An 18205-nucleotide genomic window follows, 5' to 3' on the forward strand; every position below is an offset into this window, starting at 1 on the left:
TAGTTAGCACATCCTGCACAGCCAGCACTTTGGAGTGAGAGCCCTTCTTCACATCTGCAATTGTCATTAGCACTCTTGTTGCTGTTTGGTTTAGCTACACTTCCTAAATGGTCCAGGCTCATGAGTGAGTCCTTACAGAGAAGAGACTTGCAAGCTGAACTTGGCATCTTCCCATCTGCCAGGTCCTGCTGTTCAGGCAGAGAAGCTCTGCTCTGCTCTCTCCCCAGAGGAAGCGAGCTGAGCACCGCAGTATGCACCGAGGGCTCACCAGGCTCTGCGTATGTGCTCGCACTTAGCACAGGAGTCTGGACAGACCTATCTAGACCTATCGAGATCTGGTTAACCCATGTTATGCTTGGACAGTTGTGTCTCTTACTGGCCTTCACTGTCATGCTGAAACATCAAAGTTGTTTTGTCATAGTGACTAATGCAGATTTAGAACAGCCCTACATGTAAGATTACCACTGCAGAGATAGGACTTTCAAGGAGGGTTATTTAGCCACACGTCATATGATAGTTATCAAAGCAGTTGTATTCTTTAGAAGTTTCTCTCTTACCCTGATGTTTACATTTTTGTCACACAAATAAGAATTGCCAAGCATATTTACTGATGTGAAAAAACTGTGTCCGAGTGGAAAAATATGCACAGGCTTCAATAAGGATGATGATCCGGTGTTGATAATGCTGCATCTTCCATTTTTGGAGGACATAAGCATCCTCCAGTTCTAATAACAATGTGAGGAGGGACAGGGACTACCAGTAGACCTGGAAAGTGATGTGCAGACTAAATGATTTGCCCAGGGCTGGGCTAGTGTCCTAACAATTGCTACCATCACATTTTTTTTCCATGGCCTAAGTTCTCTATTTTTCAGCGGCCCAGACTGAGACGTATTTGGGGGATTTTGGCTTATATTGTTAAAATCAAGAGTAAACAGAAATTGCACAGGTGTTTTGATGGTTGCTTCACAGTCTCATTTCCCACCCCCTCCTTTCTGACATTTGCCTGCTATGCAATTAGCCATGCTCAGGTATTTTGTAAAGACTTCTTCCAACCTGAAGCAATACATGTAAAAACATAGCATGTCTTGTTTTAGGTGTTTTTAAACCACAGCTCACTTCTCCCCTCCACCCCAGTCTTCTGCAGCCTTCTGCTGCTTTGCTTGCCCTTGCTGTCCCAACACATGTGAAAGCCAATTTGTTAATTGGTGAAGCAGCTGGGAAGGACTTGATAAGGCACTTGCTCCTGGCACAACCCCAGTGAGGTCTGGTCATGCTGGACAGAGGGTCCAGTGTCCTGTGGGGTGCAGCGGTGTCTGCCTCCCCCTGCTGCTGGTGGCCATTGCAGCTGACCCTGGTGAAGGCCTGGAAGGGTCTCCTTCGCAGGTGAGGCAAAGGAGGCCCAGGCAACAGAACAGATAAAGACAACGACAAAAGTAGCAATGAGTATAAATAAGGGAAAGAATGCCTCAGCCCTCCAGTTACAGTAAAACACCATGAACATGGATAACTAAAAAAAAAAAAAAAAAAGTGAAATAGTGGTGTGGAAGGAGACCATGCTTGTAGCAGCCTGGAGCCAGTGCTGGGACCTGAGGTCTTTACACCATCATTCATTGGGTGAGCTGCATGGGTGCATCCCCTTGGTGCTCTAAGAGCCCTGCCTGACTCCTGACTCTTGTTTTTCCTTTTTTTTTTTTTTTTTTTTCCTGCCATTGTATGTTCTGCCAGTGTAGGCAGAACTTGTTAGTGCCATAATTAAAGTTAAAAGGTCCCAGGTTTTATCACAGGTAATTGTAGCCACAGATCTTTGTGATCACAGTTGTTTTTTAAGTCTCTAGAAAATTTGATGGTAACTTTTCTGAAATTATGACCGCGGTATCTGCATTGTCACCATTTCGTTGAGGTGTTTGCTTAGCATTCCTCAGTGTCTGCTATGGAATCCTGTATTTGCCCTGTTGTATTGTAGATTTTGTGAAACAGAGAATACATTTTTCCAGGCATGTTCCTGTGGCTAGAAGGATACTGTATTTGACAGTACTAAAAAAAAAATAAAATAAATATATTCTTTCATTTTATCTCTTACTGCTCAGTGGCCAGAGTCAGCAAAAATCAGTCCAATACAATGAAGTCAAGGGAACCAGTTAGTGGGTCTGTATAACCACTTTTATTTCCTAGCTGGATTCATTTGAAAACAGCAGTTATTGTCCTTGGACAGCTAATAGTTTGTTTATCTACTTATACATCAGCGTTTGTTTCCTCTTTTTTTGCAGGTACTTGAGAGGTTACAGCAAAGAGGGTTTGAGATTGTTGGCTCATGTGGAGGTGGGGTGGACTCTTCCCAATTCAGTGAATACGTACTGAGACGAGAACTCAGAAGGACATCTCGTGCACCCTCCGTCATTCGAATAAAGCAAGAACCTCTGGACTAAAATGGACATGTTTCTTTATGCAAAAAAAAAAAAAAAAGGCAGAGAGAGAGGAAAAAAAGGGGGACGTTTCATGTGCAGTTTGGACTCCAAACAAGTCCTGGAACTAAAATTGAATAAAAGACACATTTATATCAAATATAGAGACCACACCTGAATTCATATGGGAACATTTGGAATAGTAGTAATAATAATAATAACCTCAAGGTGTAAAAGAAAACACACACATCTATATAAAAAATATGTATGTATATGTATGTATGTACATATATATATGTATGTATATGTCAAAGGGTAGGAAATGCAACAACAAAAAAGTGATAGATGAGGTTGGTGCTGTGATGGCCATTAAGTGTCCTAGGCCTTACTCAGGCCCACTTAACGGTGTACAAGCCATTACCATTGGGGGATACATACTACTCCTCACCCATTTTCCATTGCCAAACAGCCATCCACTTTTTAATGTGTACACACCTTGACTTAACTTTATTTGCATATGGAGGTTTATGTCTGTCTTTTTTAGAGGTGGATGGGCAGGTGTTCAGGAGATGACCATCCATTGCATTGGAAAGCTAGTCGACTGAAATTTTAAATGTAGTTTGTACAGAAGTCGCACACTTTTTGTCTGCCCTCACAGATGTGAAAGGTTAACTTTTCTTTTGAATGAGTTTTTTTGTTGTTTTTGTTTTGTTTTGTGTTTTTTCAAAGGGGGCCAGAATAATTAATATTTGGTAGAGATGCTCTGGTTTGAATCTGCTGCTTTCCTACAATTTTTTCAAATTTTATAATGTATTAAATATAATAAACTCTGTTTAAAATACCAAGGGTCTGATTTAAGCCAACAGAAGCAGAGAGGTGGGATTTAGCTCAGTGCACTCTAGTGCGTGGAGTGTGGCCGCTCTGGCAGGCAGCGGGCGGGCAGCGCTGCCCATGCACAGTGGAGTTAAAGGCAGCAGACACCATTGCCAGATCTGTCTGGTGTGCCACATGTTGCTGGTATTCCTTCAGTGCTGTCCTTTTTAAGCTTTGTCCCGGTTTGAAGAGAGGCTGTTGGTCAGACTTAAAAATAACACCAGCTCAGCCCAGGGAAACCCATCAAAAAATGACACCTGGTCTGTAACCTTCGATGTAACAGTGAATAGTTGCATCCTTCTGTCTTGACTTAAGGAGTTGGCAGCTTCAACTCTCCCTGCTGAGTGTTAGTCAGCCTGTTTGGTTTTACTGTTGTTCATTTCCCTCGTTTGAAGCTAGTATTCTTCTGCTTAGAGAGTGAGATGGTCAGCCCCCTGTGTTATGCCATCGGCTGCGTCAGTCTTGATAGCGGACGATAAGTCGATGTCCTGCGAGTTGTTCTCTTGCAGAGTCTCACTGAGGCCGCCTCTGCAGCCACCTGGTTCAGGCTGGTGAGATTTTGCAAAGGTACCACGTCACGATATCACTGCACGGACTATTCATGGGTTGATGCTTTCACCACCTAAGATGCACCAGCAACCACCACCTTTCCTCCAAAGTATCTTTTTATGCAATATTCCAGAATATGACTGTGTATTCATCCTAGTACAGAAGTTTCTATCGATGCAATGGTGCCGGCGTTCCATTCATTTTGGTGACACTTTGCTATTTATTTAAGAAAATTTAAAAAAAAAGGAATTGTTGAATACATGTAACAAGGTTTTTAATATAGTCTGATAACTCAAAAAAAAAGCTACCATTTTTCTGGTTTTTATTAAAATGTGTCAGAGGGTGTGCTTAAATAACTCTCTGGCAGCACATATCAATGGTTTTGAAATTACTGAAATGCAGAAATGGGGGGGGGGGGCTCCAAAAATTAAGGTTCATTAATGGGTTATTAAATCTTCAATGTGATGCTGATTTGTCTATTCACAGTACTGAAACAGCTGCCTCATTGAAAATGCTTGTTTTCAATTAGCAGCAAGTAGTCCTCTTACAAAATAAACAAATGCTTGCTCCTACTGCCCACAATTTGGTTGTTAGTTTGCATAGAAGTCAGAAAGCTAAAATCCTGGGAAATAAATATTTTTAACAGATTTTCAAGCTGTTGGGAATGGTATGAAATTTGTGATGTTGAAAAAGATGCCAGCCCCCGTGGGTTGAGAGTACAGGGGTTACCAGTGCAAGGCGACAGTGATGTTTCAGAGACTCTTTGCTGGAGGAACCCTCCCTGCGCTTCCAGGTGGAGCCTCACTTCTGAGGCCTCCGCAGCATACCCGGGGATATGTTTACACTCTCTGTTAAGCCCAAAGGTACTCTCAAATCCAGACCTGCCCTGCTAGCTGTCGTGTTTACGTATGGGCATATGCAGTCTGGAGCCGGGAGGCTGCAGCTCCTTTCCCTGCTCCCTGGCCAGCAGGTACCCCAAGCCTGTCTGGCCAGGAGCATCAGCGGCCCTGAAATCGGCACCGCAGTGTCTGCCCCAGCGCTGGCAGTGCCCACAGCCCTGCAGGCTGGGTGTGGAGGGCGAGGAGCTTTGCCACTAACGCTTTTCGCTTTTCGTTGTGTTGCTCCCAAAGCCAGCAGGTTGTGCTCAGCCGGTGGTTTCGCTGGCTCAGCATGTACCTGTCCAACTCAAGGACACTGAGGATACCTTTTGTGCTCCTCCCAAATCCCCAGCTGGCCAGTCACCCTCCCACTGAGCCTGTGTTCGTTGTTGGAGTCAAAACTCACTCTGAGACCCTGAATGTAAATGTCTCTGCGATTACGATGTGGTCACAGACAGAGATGGCTGATGAAAAATGTATGCAGGAATAAGCTAGATGTAGATTTTTAGAGAGCAAATGAGATTAGTCCTATTTGTAATTGAGGCTTGTAACCACGTGTTTTTAAAATGTTCTTTAGAAAAACTGATCAACAGACAAATGAGCAATATATCCAAGAAGGGGGCTGTGGGGGGAACCAAGAAGGACCAGATTACGGTCAGCTTGTTTCTGGAGGTTAGTAATTTTGACATGTACAATAGTTTAAATTTATCTAATTTTCTATTAAAAAGTATGACTCCATTTTATGCTATCAGTGGTGCTGTATTTAATAACAAGAGGAAGAGCTGCAGTGAACAGTAGCTGCCAACACTGTACTTCAGCAACTTGGTTAAGCAACTGCCAGAACTGCTGTGGACATGCAGAGATCACAGATGCCACCCAACACCCCATCCTACAATGAAACACAGGCAGAGGAACTGGGTCTTCACCTTTTGTTTTGGTAATGTGAATGCTGGATTTCTGCAATAACTATCGACCCAGGGTTTAGTTCTTCCCCTATTGCCTCCTTAATGTACCAATCAGCTACGTAATGTAAGTATGGATCCTGGCACACTTGGATGAACCTTTAAACCGTGAGTGTCCCATTGAAGACTGAGTTAATTTACTGTGCGCCGGAGAAAGTGAAGTCCTGCTTAGTCGCTAGGTTAATCTCTTTTTCCAGATGCACTACTTGTAAATAGATGCTGCTAATTTATTCCGTCTCCAGGTACTTACTGGCCAGATAGTCTGGCCCAGCAAATGTTTTTCCTCTCCATTACCATGTGTCTGGAAGAAAGCTGATCATTTCAGTGCTTGACTGGCACAAGCAGATAGAGGCATTGCTTTTTGATGTCCCATAGAATCCATAACAAAATCCAATAGGGACAACCTACTACCCTCTGAAAACATGAAAGTTGAGCCACGCATTCAATTATTTTTCCTCTATGCTAAACAGGCACTGATTTCAATTTGAGGAGAAACATTTTGTTCATGAGCATAATTTTTTGCAGCAACCTTTAAAAATTGATTGCTATACTAATTACAGGGTTTTTACTGTCACCCAAATGACTTGTCAAGTGCATTTTTCTTCAATGTTCATGTTATTGGGGACTTGGGGGAGGAAGGGTTTGATTTTTGAGGGGTGAGAAAAGAATTTTTATTGACCAATGGTCACTTTTTCAGAGAAATAAAAACATTTATTTCCATCTGTCATTTCTTGACTGTGGAATTCTATATTATGAATTATTTCTAGGGACAACTGGTATTTGTATGTCGGCATTCATGCTGCCTGAGGTTTATTTACAGTGGAAATGAAACCAAGACATCCTTAGGGCCTGTAGACCAGTTGCTTTTTCTTAGACTTCAGTTTGAGTGGTTTATTATTTCTTGAGGGTCTGGAGGGATAGCCACCACCAAAAATCAATATGTTGCATCAGGTCACTGTGTTGGCTTTGGCTGCTACCTCATTGATCTGGTTATTAAAGACCCCAAAACTGACTTAGCATTTGGGATCCTCTATTTGAGATCGAGAATGAAACTGCTAAAATCATATCGCTACTCTTCCAAAAAAAAGATGCAGGCACATAGTACATCCCCTTGTAAGCTGAGCTAGCTCTGCTACCTGGTAACCAGCATGCTAGGGGGGAAACCCTAGTGCCAGTCTGCTGAAGCATTGTCTGTTTGTGCAAGGATGAGCTCCAGAAATTGAGGTGTCCTCTGACAGATGGGGAAAAGTCCACTTTTCCTTGAATTGGTGATTTTTTTGAATTTGTTGCCTAGGGGCGTAATACATTGTTGAGTCCTGTGCCCCTAAAATAATGGAGACTCTATTATTTTTCAAATATTATGGGCCAGATCCCATCTTCTGCCTTCTGTATTCATGTTGAACTTGCCCCACCATTCAGCTCAGTTATGATGTGAATTACAGATTAGTGTAATTTAGGGATTATGAGAAGAGGCCTGGCATAGTGATCAGCTGTCAGTGTCATTGCATCAACAGCAATAGCGTGTCATCTCTGTCGCATGTTGCTTCTAAAAAATACAGTATTTTCCACTGTAGGTCAGAGGAAGCATGGTTTGATCAGACTTTTCTCTCTCAGCCCCATTGAAACTGTATGTCCATGAGCGCTTCTTTCCGGAGAGGCTGTTGCTGGTGTGAACAGGCTGGGTTTGTGCCCCTTGGGGAGCATGGGCTGCTGGTCCCCATCCCCTAATCCTCAGAACACAGCTCGGGCTTGCTGGTCTGGGAAGAGATGGAGGGAGGGAGATTTGTCTCTGTACTCTGGAGTTTAGACTGATAAACAATCTTGTCTACAACCCCAAATGGTCTAGCTTCTGTTCTATTGTGTGGCTTGTCAGTGGTGTTACTAATTTTCCCAAGGAAAGTGCATAGCATGGGATGGCTGGCCTTCCCTGCTTGCTGTTAGGATGCAGTCTAAAGGGCAGGGTGACGACCTGTTGACTGGGCATTGACTTAAAACAAAAACTGCATGTGCTGAAGTCCCTGAAACTTATGTACTACACTCATTCTGGCTTCAGTTCAAACCAGAGGGCTTAGCGAGGATCACCACTGGATGTTTGACACTTCATTTGATTAACCTCCAAGAAATTGCAAAAACAGAAGACAAAACAAGCAGAGTGTGGACACTAGTTCTGAAGATCTGGAGCTGTGATTTCACTAATCCCTGCTGCTTCTGAATAAATACTTCAGCTCTGGGTGGCTCACATTAAGAACTCTTATTACCAGAAAATAACAAAGTAGCTGTGCATTTCTTTCCCTTGCTTTCTCCAGTTCAGGAGGCTTGTTTTTCTTCTGCTTGGGGCTGTGCCTGGACAGCAAAAGAGTAATAATTTTGGCCCTAATGCAGTGCTTGGTCTCTTCAAAGCATTGTACAAACCTTCAATTAAGCATCCCTCTACCTGTAAGGGAAGAAGGTAGCAATAAGATCATCTTGCACCTGGGGAGGCTGAAGAGGCTCGACTTCCACCCATCCACGTGGCAAGTTGAGCTTCAAGAGTCATGCTCAGCTGCTACCCTCTTTCACAACCCCTCTTGCAGTACAGAAGGAGGTTGGAATTGGTGACATGCTATGACATGTGTTTTTTTAAAGCTGAGAGTTGCAAGCTATTCAAGAAAATACAGGGCATCCCTGAGATGTCTGAGTAAGCTTAAAAAATAACACTACAACCATGTCAGGCTTGATGTACCTTTGCAATTATTTTTTTCTAATTCCTTCCCAAGTGAGAGAAAAATAAATGAACTAAAATTCCCTTCACCTTCCATGTTTTAAGTAGGGTCTACTGATGTCTTAATCTCCTTCCTCTGGCTTAGGTCTTCACTAGTGACTATAATTTTCTGTTTAGGACGTTTAGGTTCCTTACCACAGAACTCAGGCATTACAGGGGGATGGAAAAAAAGCTGCACTGGCATTTGTGAAAGAACTTTGGTTGTTCACATAGTGGTCACAACAAAATCCTGACGCATGCCAGGATAGTTGATGGCAGGAATGGTTTTCAGGTGTGGTTGCTGAGATGGGGAAAGGCATGGCTGACTCCTGGCTTCAAACACTCCAAAATAAAAATTACAACAGTGGGAAACTAGGGCTCAAACCCTCATGGATTATCTTGCTCCTTAAGCATCTGCTCCTCTTTCTCACAGTTGTAGCCTTTAGATGAGTAGTGTAAAAGCTGTGCTATCGTCTCTGCCATAACCAGTGCGGGAGAAAGCTGCTTGGCTCAGGGACAGCTGTTCTGCAGAAAAATTCTCTTCTGATGCATTATTGATAGATGTAAGTTAAAGCCATAAAGCTCGCAGCTTTATCAGGCAATATCTACTAAATCCTGGAAGCATGTAAGATAACCTAAATGTAATCTACTGCATACCAGCTCCTTCAGTGATGGATAGCACAACAAAAGCAGGACTAATGAAAAATTAATGAAAACAGTTACTTCCATAAGAAAAATGATCTGTTTTCTCCCACCTTTGTATTGATTTTAACTGGCCCTGTAATTGGAAGTGTATAATTTTTTCCTAAGGTAAAGAGGATTGAGGGCGAGGGAGAGCGAGCGTATAATTCTATTCATGTTTGTGACATACTTTCAGGCTACAAAAACAAAGCATTTTCCTTAGGATGTTGAAGCCGCCTGTGAATGCAGACTTCAAGCATATTTTCTCAGCTCAGGCAAACTGCCACGCTGGTTTGCCTGAAACCAGATATTGCATGAGCAGAGTACTTGGAGTACTTTGAAGGCTAGAGAGGAAGTACAAAGAAACAATGTTTAAGAAAAATCAAATACAGTGCATGTAACTTGGTGGTTTTAACATGTTTCATGCATTCAAGTTCATTCCTGATTGATCTGCCACTTTCTGAAAGGGAAGAATCTTCCAGTTGCTCTTTGGAGAGTGAATGAATGTCAGGCTCAGAGGAAGGACCTTCTCTGTGAGACCAAACCAATTGCATCATGTTGTTCACGCACCTGCTCAGCAGTGAATTCACTGCCACATGTAGTCTCTTCTAACACATTTAAACACAACTGTCTTTTTCCCTAAATTGACTAGAGCGTTTCTGTGTCTTTTACCATACAACAGAAGAAACCAGTCAGATCCGTGACTGCTGTCAGCTCTATTTTAAATTATTCTTAAGTTTTTACTGGCTTAATGTTAATATATCCACTCAGCCCAAAGGGCACTGCTGAGATAATCAATCAATCAATCAATCAATCAATCAATCAGAGTAGCATATAGTTTGTTTCGGTAGGGAAAAAACAAGTGCATTTCTCAAAATGTTTAGGAAATGCTTCTTTCCTGTTCCCTGTTGTGTATGGTATGGGTCTTTTTCTAACCTCTTCCATCAAAGACACGATATGGAGCCATATTGTGATGAGGAGCTGAGAAGCAAGATGTTTCTGCACATATTGGTAGTAAATTTTACTCTTTATCTTTGTCTCTTTCTAGCATCTTTTAGCTAGTATGCCTTCATTTAAAATATGCATCTGTGTTTTAACTTGAGAGATTTAGCCACATCCTTAGTTGTTGCTTTTTTTGTTGTCTTTCTCATTGGCCTGACAATAGCTGCAATACAAGATGAACCGCCTCTTTCGATACATGTCATTAAAAATTAGGGCATTTAGTTGTCCTCAGTGTTTGGCTTGGCTTTATTGTGTTGCAGCAGTCTCAGCTGGTCCAGTCTCAGCTGGTGCTCCACACAGCAGATGTGGTGACTGATTGGCACAGGTGACCAAGGGCCACTTTGTAACGGTGCCCTCCCCAGCTCACTGGGCCTTGCTGCCTGAGCGAGTGCTCCAAGAGCAGCACCAGTCAGGACAGGCCACCCAAAAGTTGTCATGGTTGTAACCATCCAGTAGCAAGGGAGGGCTGCAGGCCAGGGCAGATTCTGTATCCGCTGTCAGGGACTGCCCAGGCTGCAGGGATGGGAGGGGTGCTGCTGGCAGCGAGGTGTCCTGGGTATCCCCAGGTCCCTTGGAGATGATACACAAAAGCCATCTGGACACAGTCCTGGCCAAGTGGCTTCCAAGTGGCTTGAGATGGCCCTGCTTGAGCAGTGGGGATGGACAAGATGGTCTCCAGAGGTCCCTTCCAACCTCAACCATTCTGTGTTTCTGTCATTTCCCAGAAGACTGGACTGACTGAGATGTGAAAGGTTTGTCAGGGAGCGTGAAATGTGGCCCTACCCCACTACTTGGCGCCACCAAGGTCCTCTTCTGTTTGCAGAGCAATGCACCAGTAGTGCAAAAAATTTCCAGAGAGGCAATACTGCTGGCTACAGAAGTGTGAGGCCAGGCCAGGAAAAGCATTGTCTGCATGAAACAGTATCACTGTAAACCTGGTGCTCACAGCCCCTTGAATGAACCAGCAAGGCTTGTTTAAAAAAATTACACCAGGGAAAGCAGGATGGAGAAGGGCATGAGAGCCTGTCATGGAAAGGCACTGGAGGCCGAGGGTGCTGGTGAAGCATGTAGGGGTGTGAGCAGGACATTACTGAGACGGGCCAGCTGTGTTCCCAAATGACAATTAGAGCATGTCTGAGTAGTTAGCTGGATGGAGAGCTCAGTGCCCTGGGTCCCAGTCCTGCTGCTCTGCAGTGTAAGTTTAGCTCTGCAGGGGTGGAAGTAGCGTATGGAAGGAAGAACACTATGTAAACAAGAAAGTGTCTTCATGTGGGAAAATGAAGCTATAAGTCATCAAAAATGGTTAACAGCAATGTCATAGAAGCATTTAGGATCACTGGCAACTCTGGCATTAGGTCTGTATTTTGTATGCCATACTTCAGGTTAGTGATGGCGAAATGTGGGAACAATAAATGATGAGGGCAACTAAAACGTGCGTACAACATACTTTTTCCATAGCATGCCAGAGTGAGAGAAGGACAGTAATTTGATTGAAAATGCATGGAGGAGGAAATTATCATGATTACTTTCATTCTTTAAAGAAGATAAACTTAACAGTTACACCTGTTACTGCAACAAAAAATATAGGCCAGCCATTTATGCTGGGCAAAAAAGAAGAGACATCCTGAAAAAGCCTGTTTTGTTACAGATGATGTCCTTGTTACTTTCTCCTGCCACCATCTGTACATTAATTACAAAGTCAGTCTTCTACCTGGCCATCACTTCATTCTGTCTTGCTCAACATGTGCTACAGACTGCAGGAAAGTCCATCAAAAGAAACAATATATAGATTTTTTTCAGAAACACTCATTATTTACACTAACACCTTTTTCTTAAAAATGAATATGCACTCTGCGTCTGTCTGTTCGCCAGCCTTGGAGTTTAATTGTGTTTTGAGAGAACCTGGGCAGGGCAGAGCCTGATTAAAGGTTTGCTTTGGGAAGCACAGGAAAGGAGAACTCCGCTCCATGCAGCAGAATGAATACTCTCTTGCAGGAAGATCTCTTCTCCCAAGTGACAACTAGGAATTGTCATGAAACAAACATAAATAAAAACAGAGCCTTTCGAGTAGTGTTGGAAACAGAATAGTCTGTATGTCTTACCTCAAATATAAAAAACATCAGGGAAAGGGCTTTCATGCTTCATTGAACTTCTCAGAGATCCAAAGAGGCCACAAATGCATTTCTTCCTCCCAGTGTCACTCTTATGTTACACTGTTTCTTTCCAGAGCATCACAATCGTCTCGCATCTTCTTAAAAGTAAGACATCACTTCATTCTGCTTTCCTCCCCTTGTCATGTTATATGGGGTTTTAATTCTGTCCTCTTGTGTTTTTTCAGTCAAGAGAGATCTTTTACAACATTTTTTTCAGTAGGGAACGGAATGGGAATTCAGTCCTAATGGGGGTTGAAAGTCATTGGGTGCCAGTGCTGAGCTTGATGTAATAACTATATTTAAAGTATTACTCATAAAAATTCTGCGAACAGCGAAGCTGCAGCTCATAATTACATGACATTGTTGCTGAAGAATGAACAAACAGCAGAGCTTCAAGAAAGGTAGACCCAGTACTCGTCACAGCACCCTGGTGGGGCCCCAATTTGGGAAGGCATTTCAAGGTGTCCTTAGCTGTTGGTACGGTAGAAGTTTAGTCTTCATTTCAATGGGACACTCACAATACTGAAATTGTGCATATATTTCCATACCTTACCAAGTTAAGACACAGGTGCTTAAAGGAAAGAGGGGCAAGAAGACACCAGAGAAAGCTTCCCCAAAGTTTAAAGGGCTAAATATTGATTCTTCAGCTCTGAAAAACTGAAGACATATCATCTTATTCTGCTATGTTCTCAATATGCTTAAAAAGAAAAATCACTCCATGATCACATTTTCCCCCTATAAAAACGTGAGCAATTAACACAGCAGGTTCTCAGTTCAATATGTATAATTTATTGTAAAATGTATATAATTGGTTTGGCAGACAGCAAATGCACCAACACAAGCATAAAACTTTTTATGAATCCATATGTAATACTAGATGTTGATGAATTATTGCTACAGCAAGATGTCATGGTAAATAACTGATGTAGATGTACAGTAGCAAATCACTGTTTTTGCCATTTTCATTAAAAAAGGAAACAAACAAACAAAAATCTTATTGACATCTCCATTATTTATTGAAGAATCTTTTTAATACACTCACTGCTGGAGCATCTGGATGTATTAAACAGCTGAATTCAGTATCACATTAAGCTAAATTGCCCACAATGGGCAGCTGCCTCATTTCACTGCTCTTAAAAGTCCAAAATGTCTTTTCTGAACATGAGCCATTTGTCTCCTTGCCGAAGCGGTATGCTGGTGAGTATTTCACTGAAGGGAGGGGGAAGCAGGTCGGGGGAGAGTGTTGCTCTGCTGCCAAGACCCTGGACAAACTGTAGTCAAAAATTTCCAAGCGCAGGAGAGAGGACAGGAACAGGAGGAGAGGTCAAAACTGTGCTGCCAGCTGCATATGCATGGATCTGGTTTAAGACCTTGTGGCCAAGGAGCATCACGTGCCATCACTGAGCTGCCCGGCAGTTATGGAACTGGGTCTGTGGGGAGAGCTGCCCTCACGGGTTAGCTCAGCAACCTCTCAAGCCCGCTGGCTGCCAAATATCTATGTACAGTGTAGGGGTCCAGAGGCAACACAGCATGCAGCACCTCGGCCACCTGCGCGGGCCACAGGTATCCCCCACCCCCGTGCTGGCTCACAGGCTGGGAGCTGCAGGGTGGTGCAAAGAGGGGTGTGCAGGTGTGTGTCAGGTCAGGGGGGACATGGTGGAGGAGCCAACTGGGTCTGCCCTGCTCACTGTGCTGCACACCTCTGCCCTGTGCTCCTCGGTCCTGCAGGAAGCCCCTCAGGAAAAAGCAGGGATTCCCGCAGCACTTGCCCAGGCTTGGTCCCTAGGGCACATTCAGCAAGGTGGGCAAGATGAAGGGACCCCCTCTCCATTCCTTCCCTGCCCCATTATCCCTATGTCTTTTTCCATAGAGACCACAAACAGCTCAAACATTTTCCAGCCTCTCTGGAGGCGTCAGTACTCCTGAGGGGAGCCTCTTCATGTCATCGATGGGGCTCAGACCCTGATGCCAAAGCCCCTGTGTCCATCCCTGCACCCAGGACCTCCTGTGTGTCACATCAACATTCCTCCACTTGTGTTCTCCTTTCACATCTTCTTTGGCCTCTTCATCATCCCAGAGTGGATTTTCCCATTCATTTTCCCACCTTTTAGATCTTCCTCCTCTATTAGCCCATTTTTCATCATCTCTTTCGAGTTGTCTGTTTTCTTTCTTCTCCTGTAATCCTGTACATTTGGATAATTTTCATTTGGACTGTTTAACATAACCACTAGATTTGTGTTTTAGCCTTGTTTGGCAGGTTAAAGGCTCCCTTTTCTAGCTTATGATGTTCTGCCTTTTATTCTCTCTCTTAATATGTCAGTGTTTGCAGACTTGGGACCCAGGTCGACTTTAGTGGGAAGTTTCATCAGTGATTGCCATAGGAGCAGGGAGAAAACATTCAAAATGTTCCAACGTGAGAGGCTAAAACTAAGTGTCTGAGTTTGTCTGTGGCCAGATTTTCCAAGCTCCTCCATCCTTCCAGCACCTCCCAGCTCCAAAGGGACCTGCAAGTAGAAAGAACAATGTTTCTGAAAAGCAGGCCACGTTTCCTTAGGTTACTGATGACACAGGCAGCATCCTACCTGGTTTAATCCAACGTGTCAGAGCAGGGATCTTATCTCCAGTGAGTCTCTGCTAGGCATTGTGCCCAGTCCTTCTGTTATATTTATCAGTAGTATGTTTGGAAGGAAGGAAAAAATCTTTTTCGCCTTCCAACTTCTTTCCAGAGGCAGCTCGTAGAGGTTCATGTGTTTCAGGCAAACCAGAAATGTCTGTCCCATCACCCAGCTTACACACTCACACATTATCTGATTGTGGTGCTGCCTCACGATAGTTTTCTGAGCATGTGTATTCTTTAGACATGCTGTGACCATCCCAAATCAACAGCTATGATGGGTGAAGCCACTCATCCACATAGTTAATCTAACAAAAAACCCCATAATGTACATTCAGTGATATGTTAGAAAATATGCTTTATTCCGTGACCCTGCTCACCTCAGCCAGCAAAGCAGGGACTGATGTGAGGGATGCCCACAGGAAGCCCGCTCAACCTCTGCGTAACCTGGGATGGTTGCACTGGCAATGCACTGCTAATGCAGCCCTGGAAATAGGCATCCCTGGTTGTTTCCAGCCTTGGTGTGTAGAAAAGAAGACTCCCACATTGTGCTCCTGTCACATTCAGATGGTTTTTTATTCTTCAGTTGCAAAACACTGCAGAAAATAATCCAAACCGATCTCAGAAGTGAAAGAAAAATGGAGCGGCAGTTGTTTTTTAGCGAGGCTCCTTTATCAAATGGTTTCTGTTCAAACCCCTTCTGTTCAGTAGGAAATACCTCACTAGAAAGAGTTCCCCATTTCCAGCTTATTTTTCCTGCAGCTGTCATTGTGCTGTTCATTGTTCATGAAGTTACCAGCACCTGTGTCTCCCCAAGATGCGATCTAGAGGCTCCCACTGTTGATTTCAATGTAAATATTTTTTTTGTTGAGAAACAAAAGGGCTGGAAAAAGGGAGGTTATGGGAATATTCAGGATGAGATAAGGAATCTGAGGCAGAAAAGAACACACCAATTACCTCAGCTCACACACTCATCTGCCAGATGAAACCTGTTTTACCGGCTGTTGCCCAAAGGCAAAACACCACAGGGCTTCTGATGTCATGTTGGCCTTTGGTTATGAGTCCGGGTAAATGGGTACCTGGCAGAGAGAGGAAAAGGGCTGTGCTGCTTAATGCCAGATTCATCTATTTATGTTCGTCTAGCATCAATTAAAAATATCTCTGTCTCATTTTGCCTGCCTTCCTGCCTGCTAGTGTGGTATTCATTTTCTTTCCATAACACTGTAGCTTGCCTTGCCTTACAGTTTACAGCAGCGAGAGTTGGCATTTGCCTCTGGCAGGACAGAGGACGAGAAACCATTTCACTTTCATACTAGTTTTCCTCCTCTCTGTCTGCGCAGAGCAGAGAAGGGGTTTGATGTGCCGGTTGTCGTGGAGGGGTGACGTACAAGGCCCAGGCTGTTGTTAATTTGCAGTGCTTGGATAGCATTAGCTTTTTCCTTAGGATTTAAATCAAATCGGTGGCATTGCTGGGACAATATAGTGCTGTAGATCTGGACTGTGTTCAATGTACTCATCTGTCTTTTTTTTTTATTATATTAACCTTCTTCCTTTTTTTTTTCCTTTTTATATCAGCAAGATCCAGTGAAGCAGACTTTATGTTGCAATAATTCTGCATGTTTTGGTTATAAATATCCCGAAGCAAAGTTAAGTTTTTTTTCATATAACTATCAAAGCAAGTGTCTGCTTCAGCATGGAGTGAAAGGGACGCTTTACACATAAAAGCTCACCAGTGGGTGGTAAACAGCTTTTGTCCTAATACATATTGCAAATATTCTGTTGCGGCACAGACTGACGGCTTTGGTGAAATTGGTAGCACCTGACTGAGACGCAACAGTTCCCTGTGCTAGTTGCTATCGTGGGAGCCTAACCAGGGTCAGAGCACTCAAGAAATCCCATGAAAATCAAGTCTTTTGCCTGTTGCACTACAAAAGACGTCTCTTGCATTTTAAATTTCCAGTTGTCTCCTTCAGAGAAAATAATGCCACGAAGTAATTTAAAAACAGAGGAGGTAGGTAAAAATCAGTAACTTCAGCAATAGCAGCATAGACAGTTTCCTCCACCGCAATCTCCCATCTAGATTTTCCGAGCAGACTCGTGATTTCAGCAGCTGCCTTGGCAGGTGCCCAGCGTGATGCACCTGAAAGCAGCCAGGCTGTCTGACAGTGGATGTGCAATGGTTTCGGAAAATCAGAGGTCTTCAAGAGTTCTCAAGTCGATCATCAAAAACTACTAAATATTTCACATTTTTCTTCTTCCTCAGTGTTGCATGCCCTAAGAATGGCAAATGCTTTGTGATCTGAAGTCAACACAACAAGCACTGCTGTACCACTGGCTTGCAACAGCATCTATTTGAAGGGATATTTTAAAGCAGTCTGCAGTGCTGGAAGGCAGCTTTTTCTGTACTGCTTCTAGCAAGGATGTGCTGATCTGAGCACTCAGCAGCATGATTTATTTATTAGAACTTCATACCATTTTTTTTTCTCCCCATTGACAGAGGATTAAAATTAAACATCCTTAACTGTGCAAGATGAAAGTATAGCTTAGCTCATCCAGGTATGTCTGTATTAGATACATGTGTAAGCGATTGCTCTCCCCTAGCTTGATCTTGCATTCGTGTACAGGTGACACTCCCCCGAGACGGCTTGCCCGAGTTGGATGTTCAGATGAACTGTAACTATGCCCGGAGGTGGCAGTGATTGGACTAGGCCAGGGCAAACCTTTGCAGCCTTTGGTTCTCTGAAGACTCAATCAATAGCTGTCATTGATATTAAGAGGGGCCTGTCATAAAGGCTGGGGTCCTTGGAAACACATCAGATTCGTGGTCTTGTCATTTCACCTGCTGAGCACAGTGCTGTACCAACAAGTGTTAAAGCTCAATAACTCACCTCTTCATGAGTTGGTGAAGAGGAGATGCGTTCTTGGGTCATGCACTTGCCTGGCTGCTGAGCACTGCTCCCCGGTGGTGCAAGAGGCCCTGGGGACACCAGTGCTGGAGGAGTCTGGCCAAGCAAGAGGCACCTCCACAAGTGACTGCGGTGCAGTGGGGGGTTTTGAAATTGTAGGAGCATTGAAGCAAAACTCGATGTATTGGCAGCAAGTGGGGTTTGCATTCAAAGACCCATTAGAGGTGTGCTGAACTGGGAATGGTGCTTCAGCACATGCAGATTTTGCACAGACCCCCAGGAAGCAAGGGAGTGCCAGGGAAAGCTGTGCTGGAGGCACAAGTCAGCCTCAGCAGCACAGCCTGTGGTCATCTGGGCTTACTCCACTTCACATTAAGACTTTTCTCATAGCAGTTACCAAGTCTAAGGGAAATGTTACCAAGCTAAGGGAAATAGTAGCACCTTA

The 18205-nt window shown here is 43.7% G+C and overlaps 1 protein-coding gene across 5 annotated transcripts in view; it reads left to right on the forward strand.

The window, feature by feature from the left end:
- The window catches only part of KCTD1 (potassium channel tetramerization domain containing 1), a 104387-nt gene extending 98947 nt beyond the window's left edge, over positions 1-5440 (forward strand). For all 5 annotated transcript variants that reach the window (XM_074820478.1, XM_074820468.1, XM_074820487.1 and 2 more), the window contains exon 5: positions 2268-5440. In XM_074820478.1, the coding sequence (XP_074676579.1) occupies positions 2268-2426 (159 nt within the window). In that variant the 3' untranslated portion in view covers positions 2427-5440. The remainder of the gene's footprint in view (positions 1-2267) is intronic.
- The last annotated feature ends 12765 nt before the right edge of the window (positions 5441-18205 follow it).

The sequence above is a fragment of the Strix aluco genome, chromosome 1 (genome assembly GCF_031877795.1).
Source record: "Strix aluco isolate bStrAlu1 chromosome 1, bStrAlu1.hap1, whole genome shotgun sequence".
Taxonomy (NCBI): domain Eukaryota; kingdom Metazoa; phylum Chordata; class Aves; order Strigiformes; family Strigidae; genus Strix; species Strix aluco.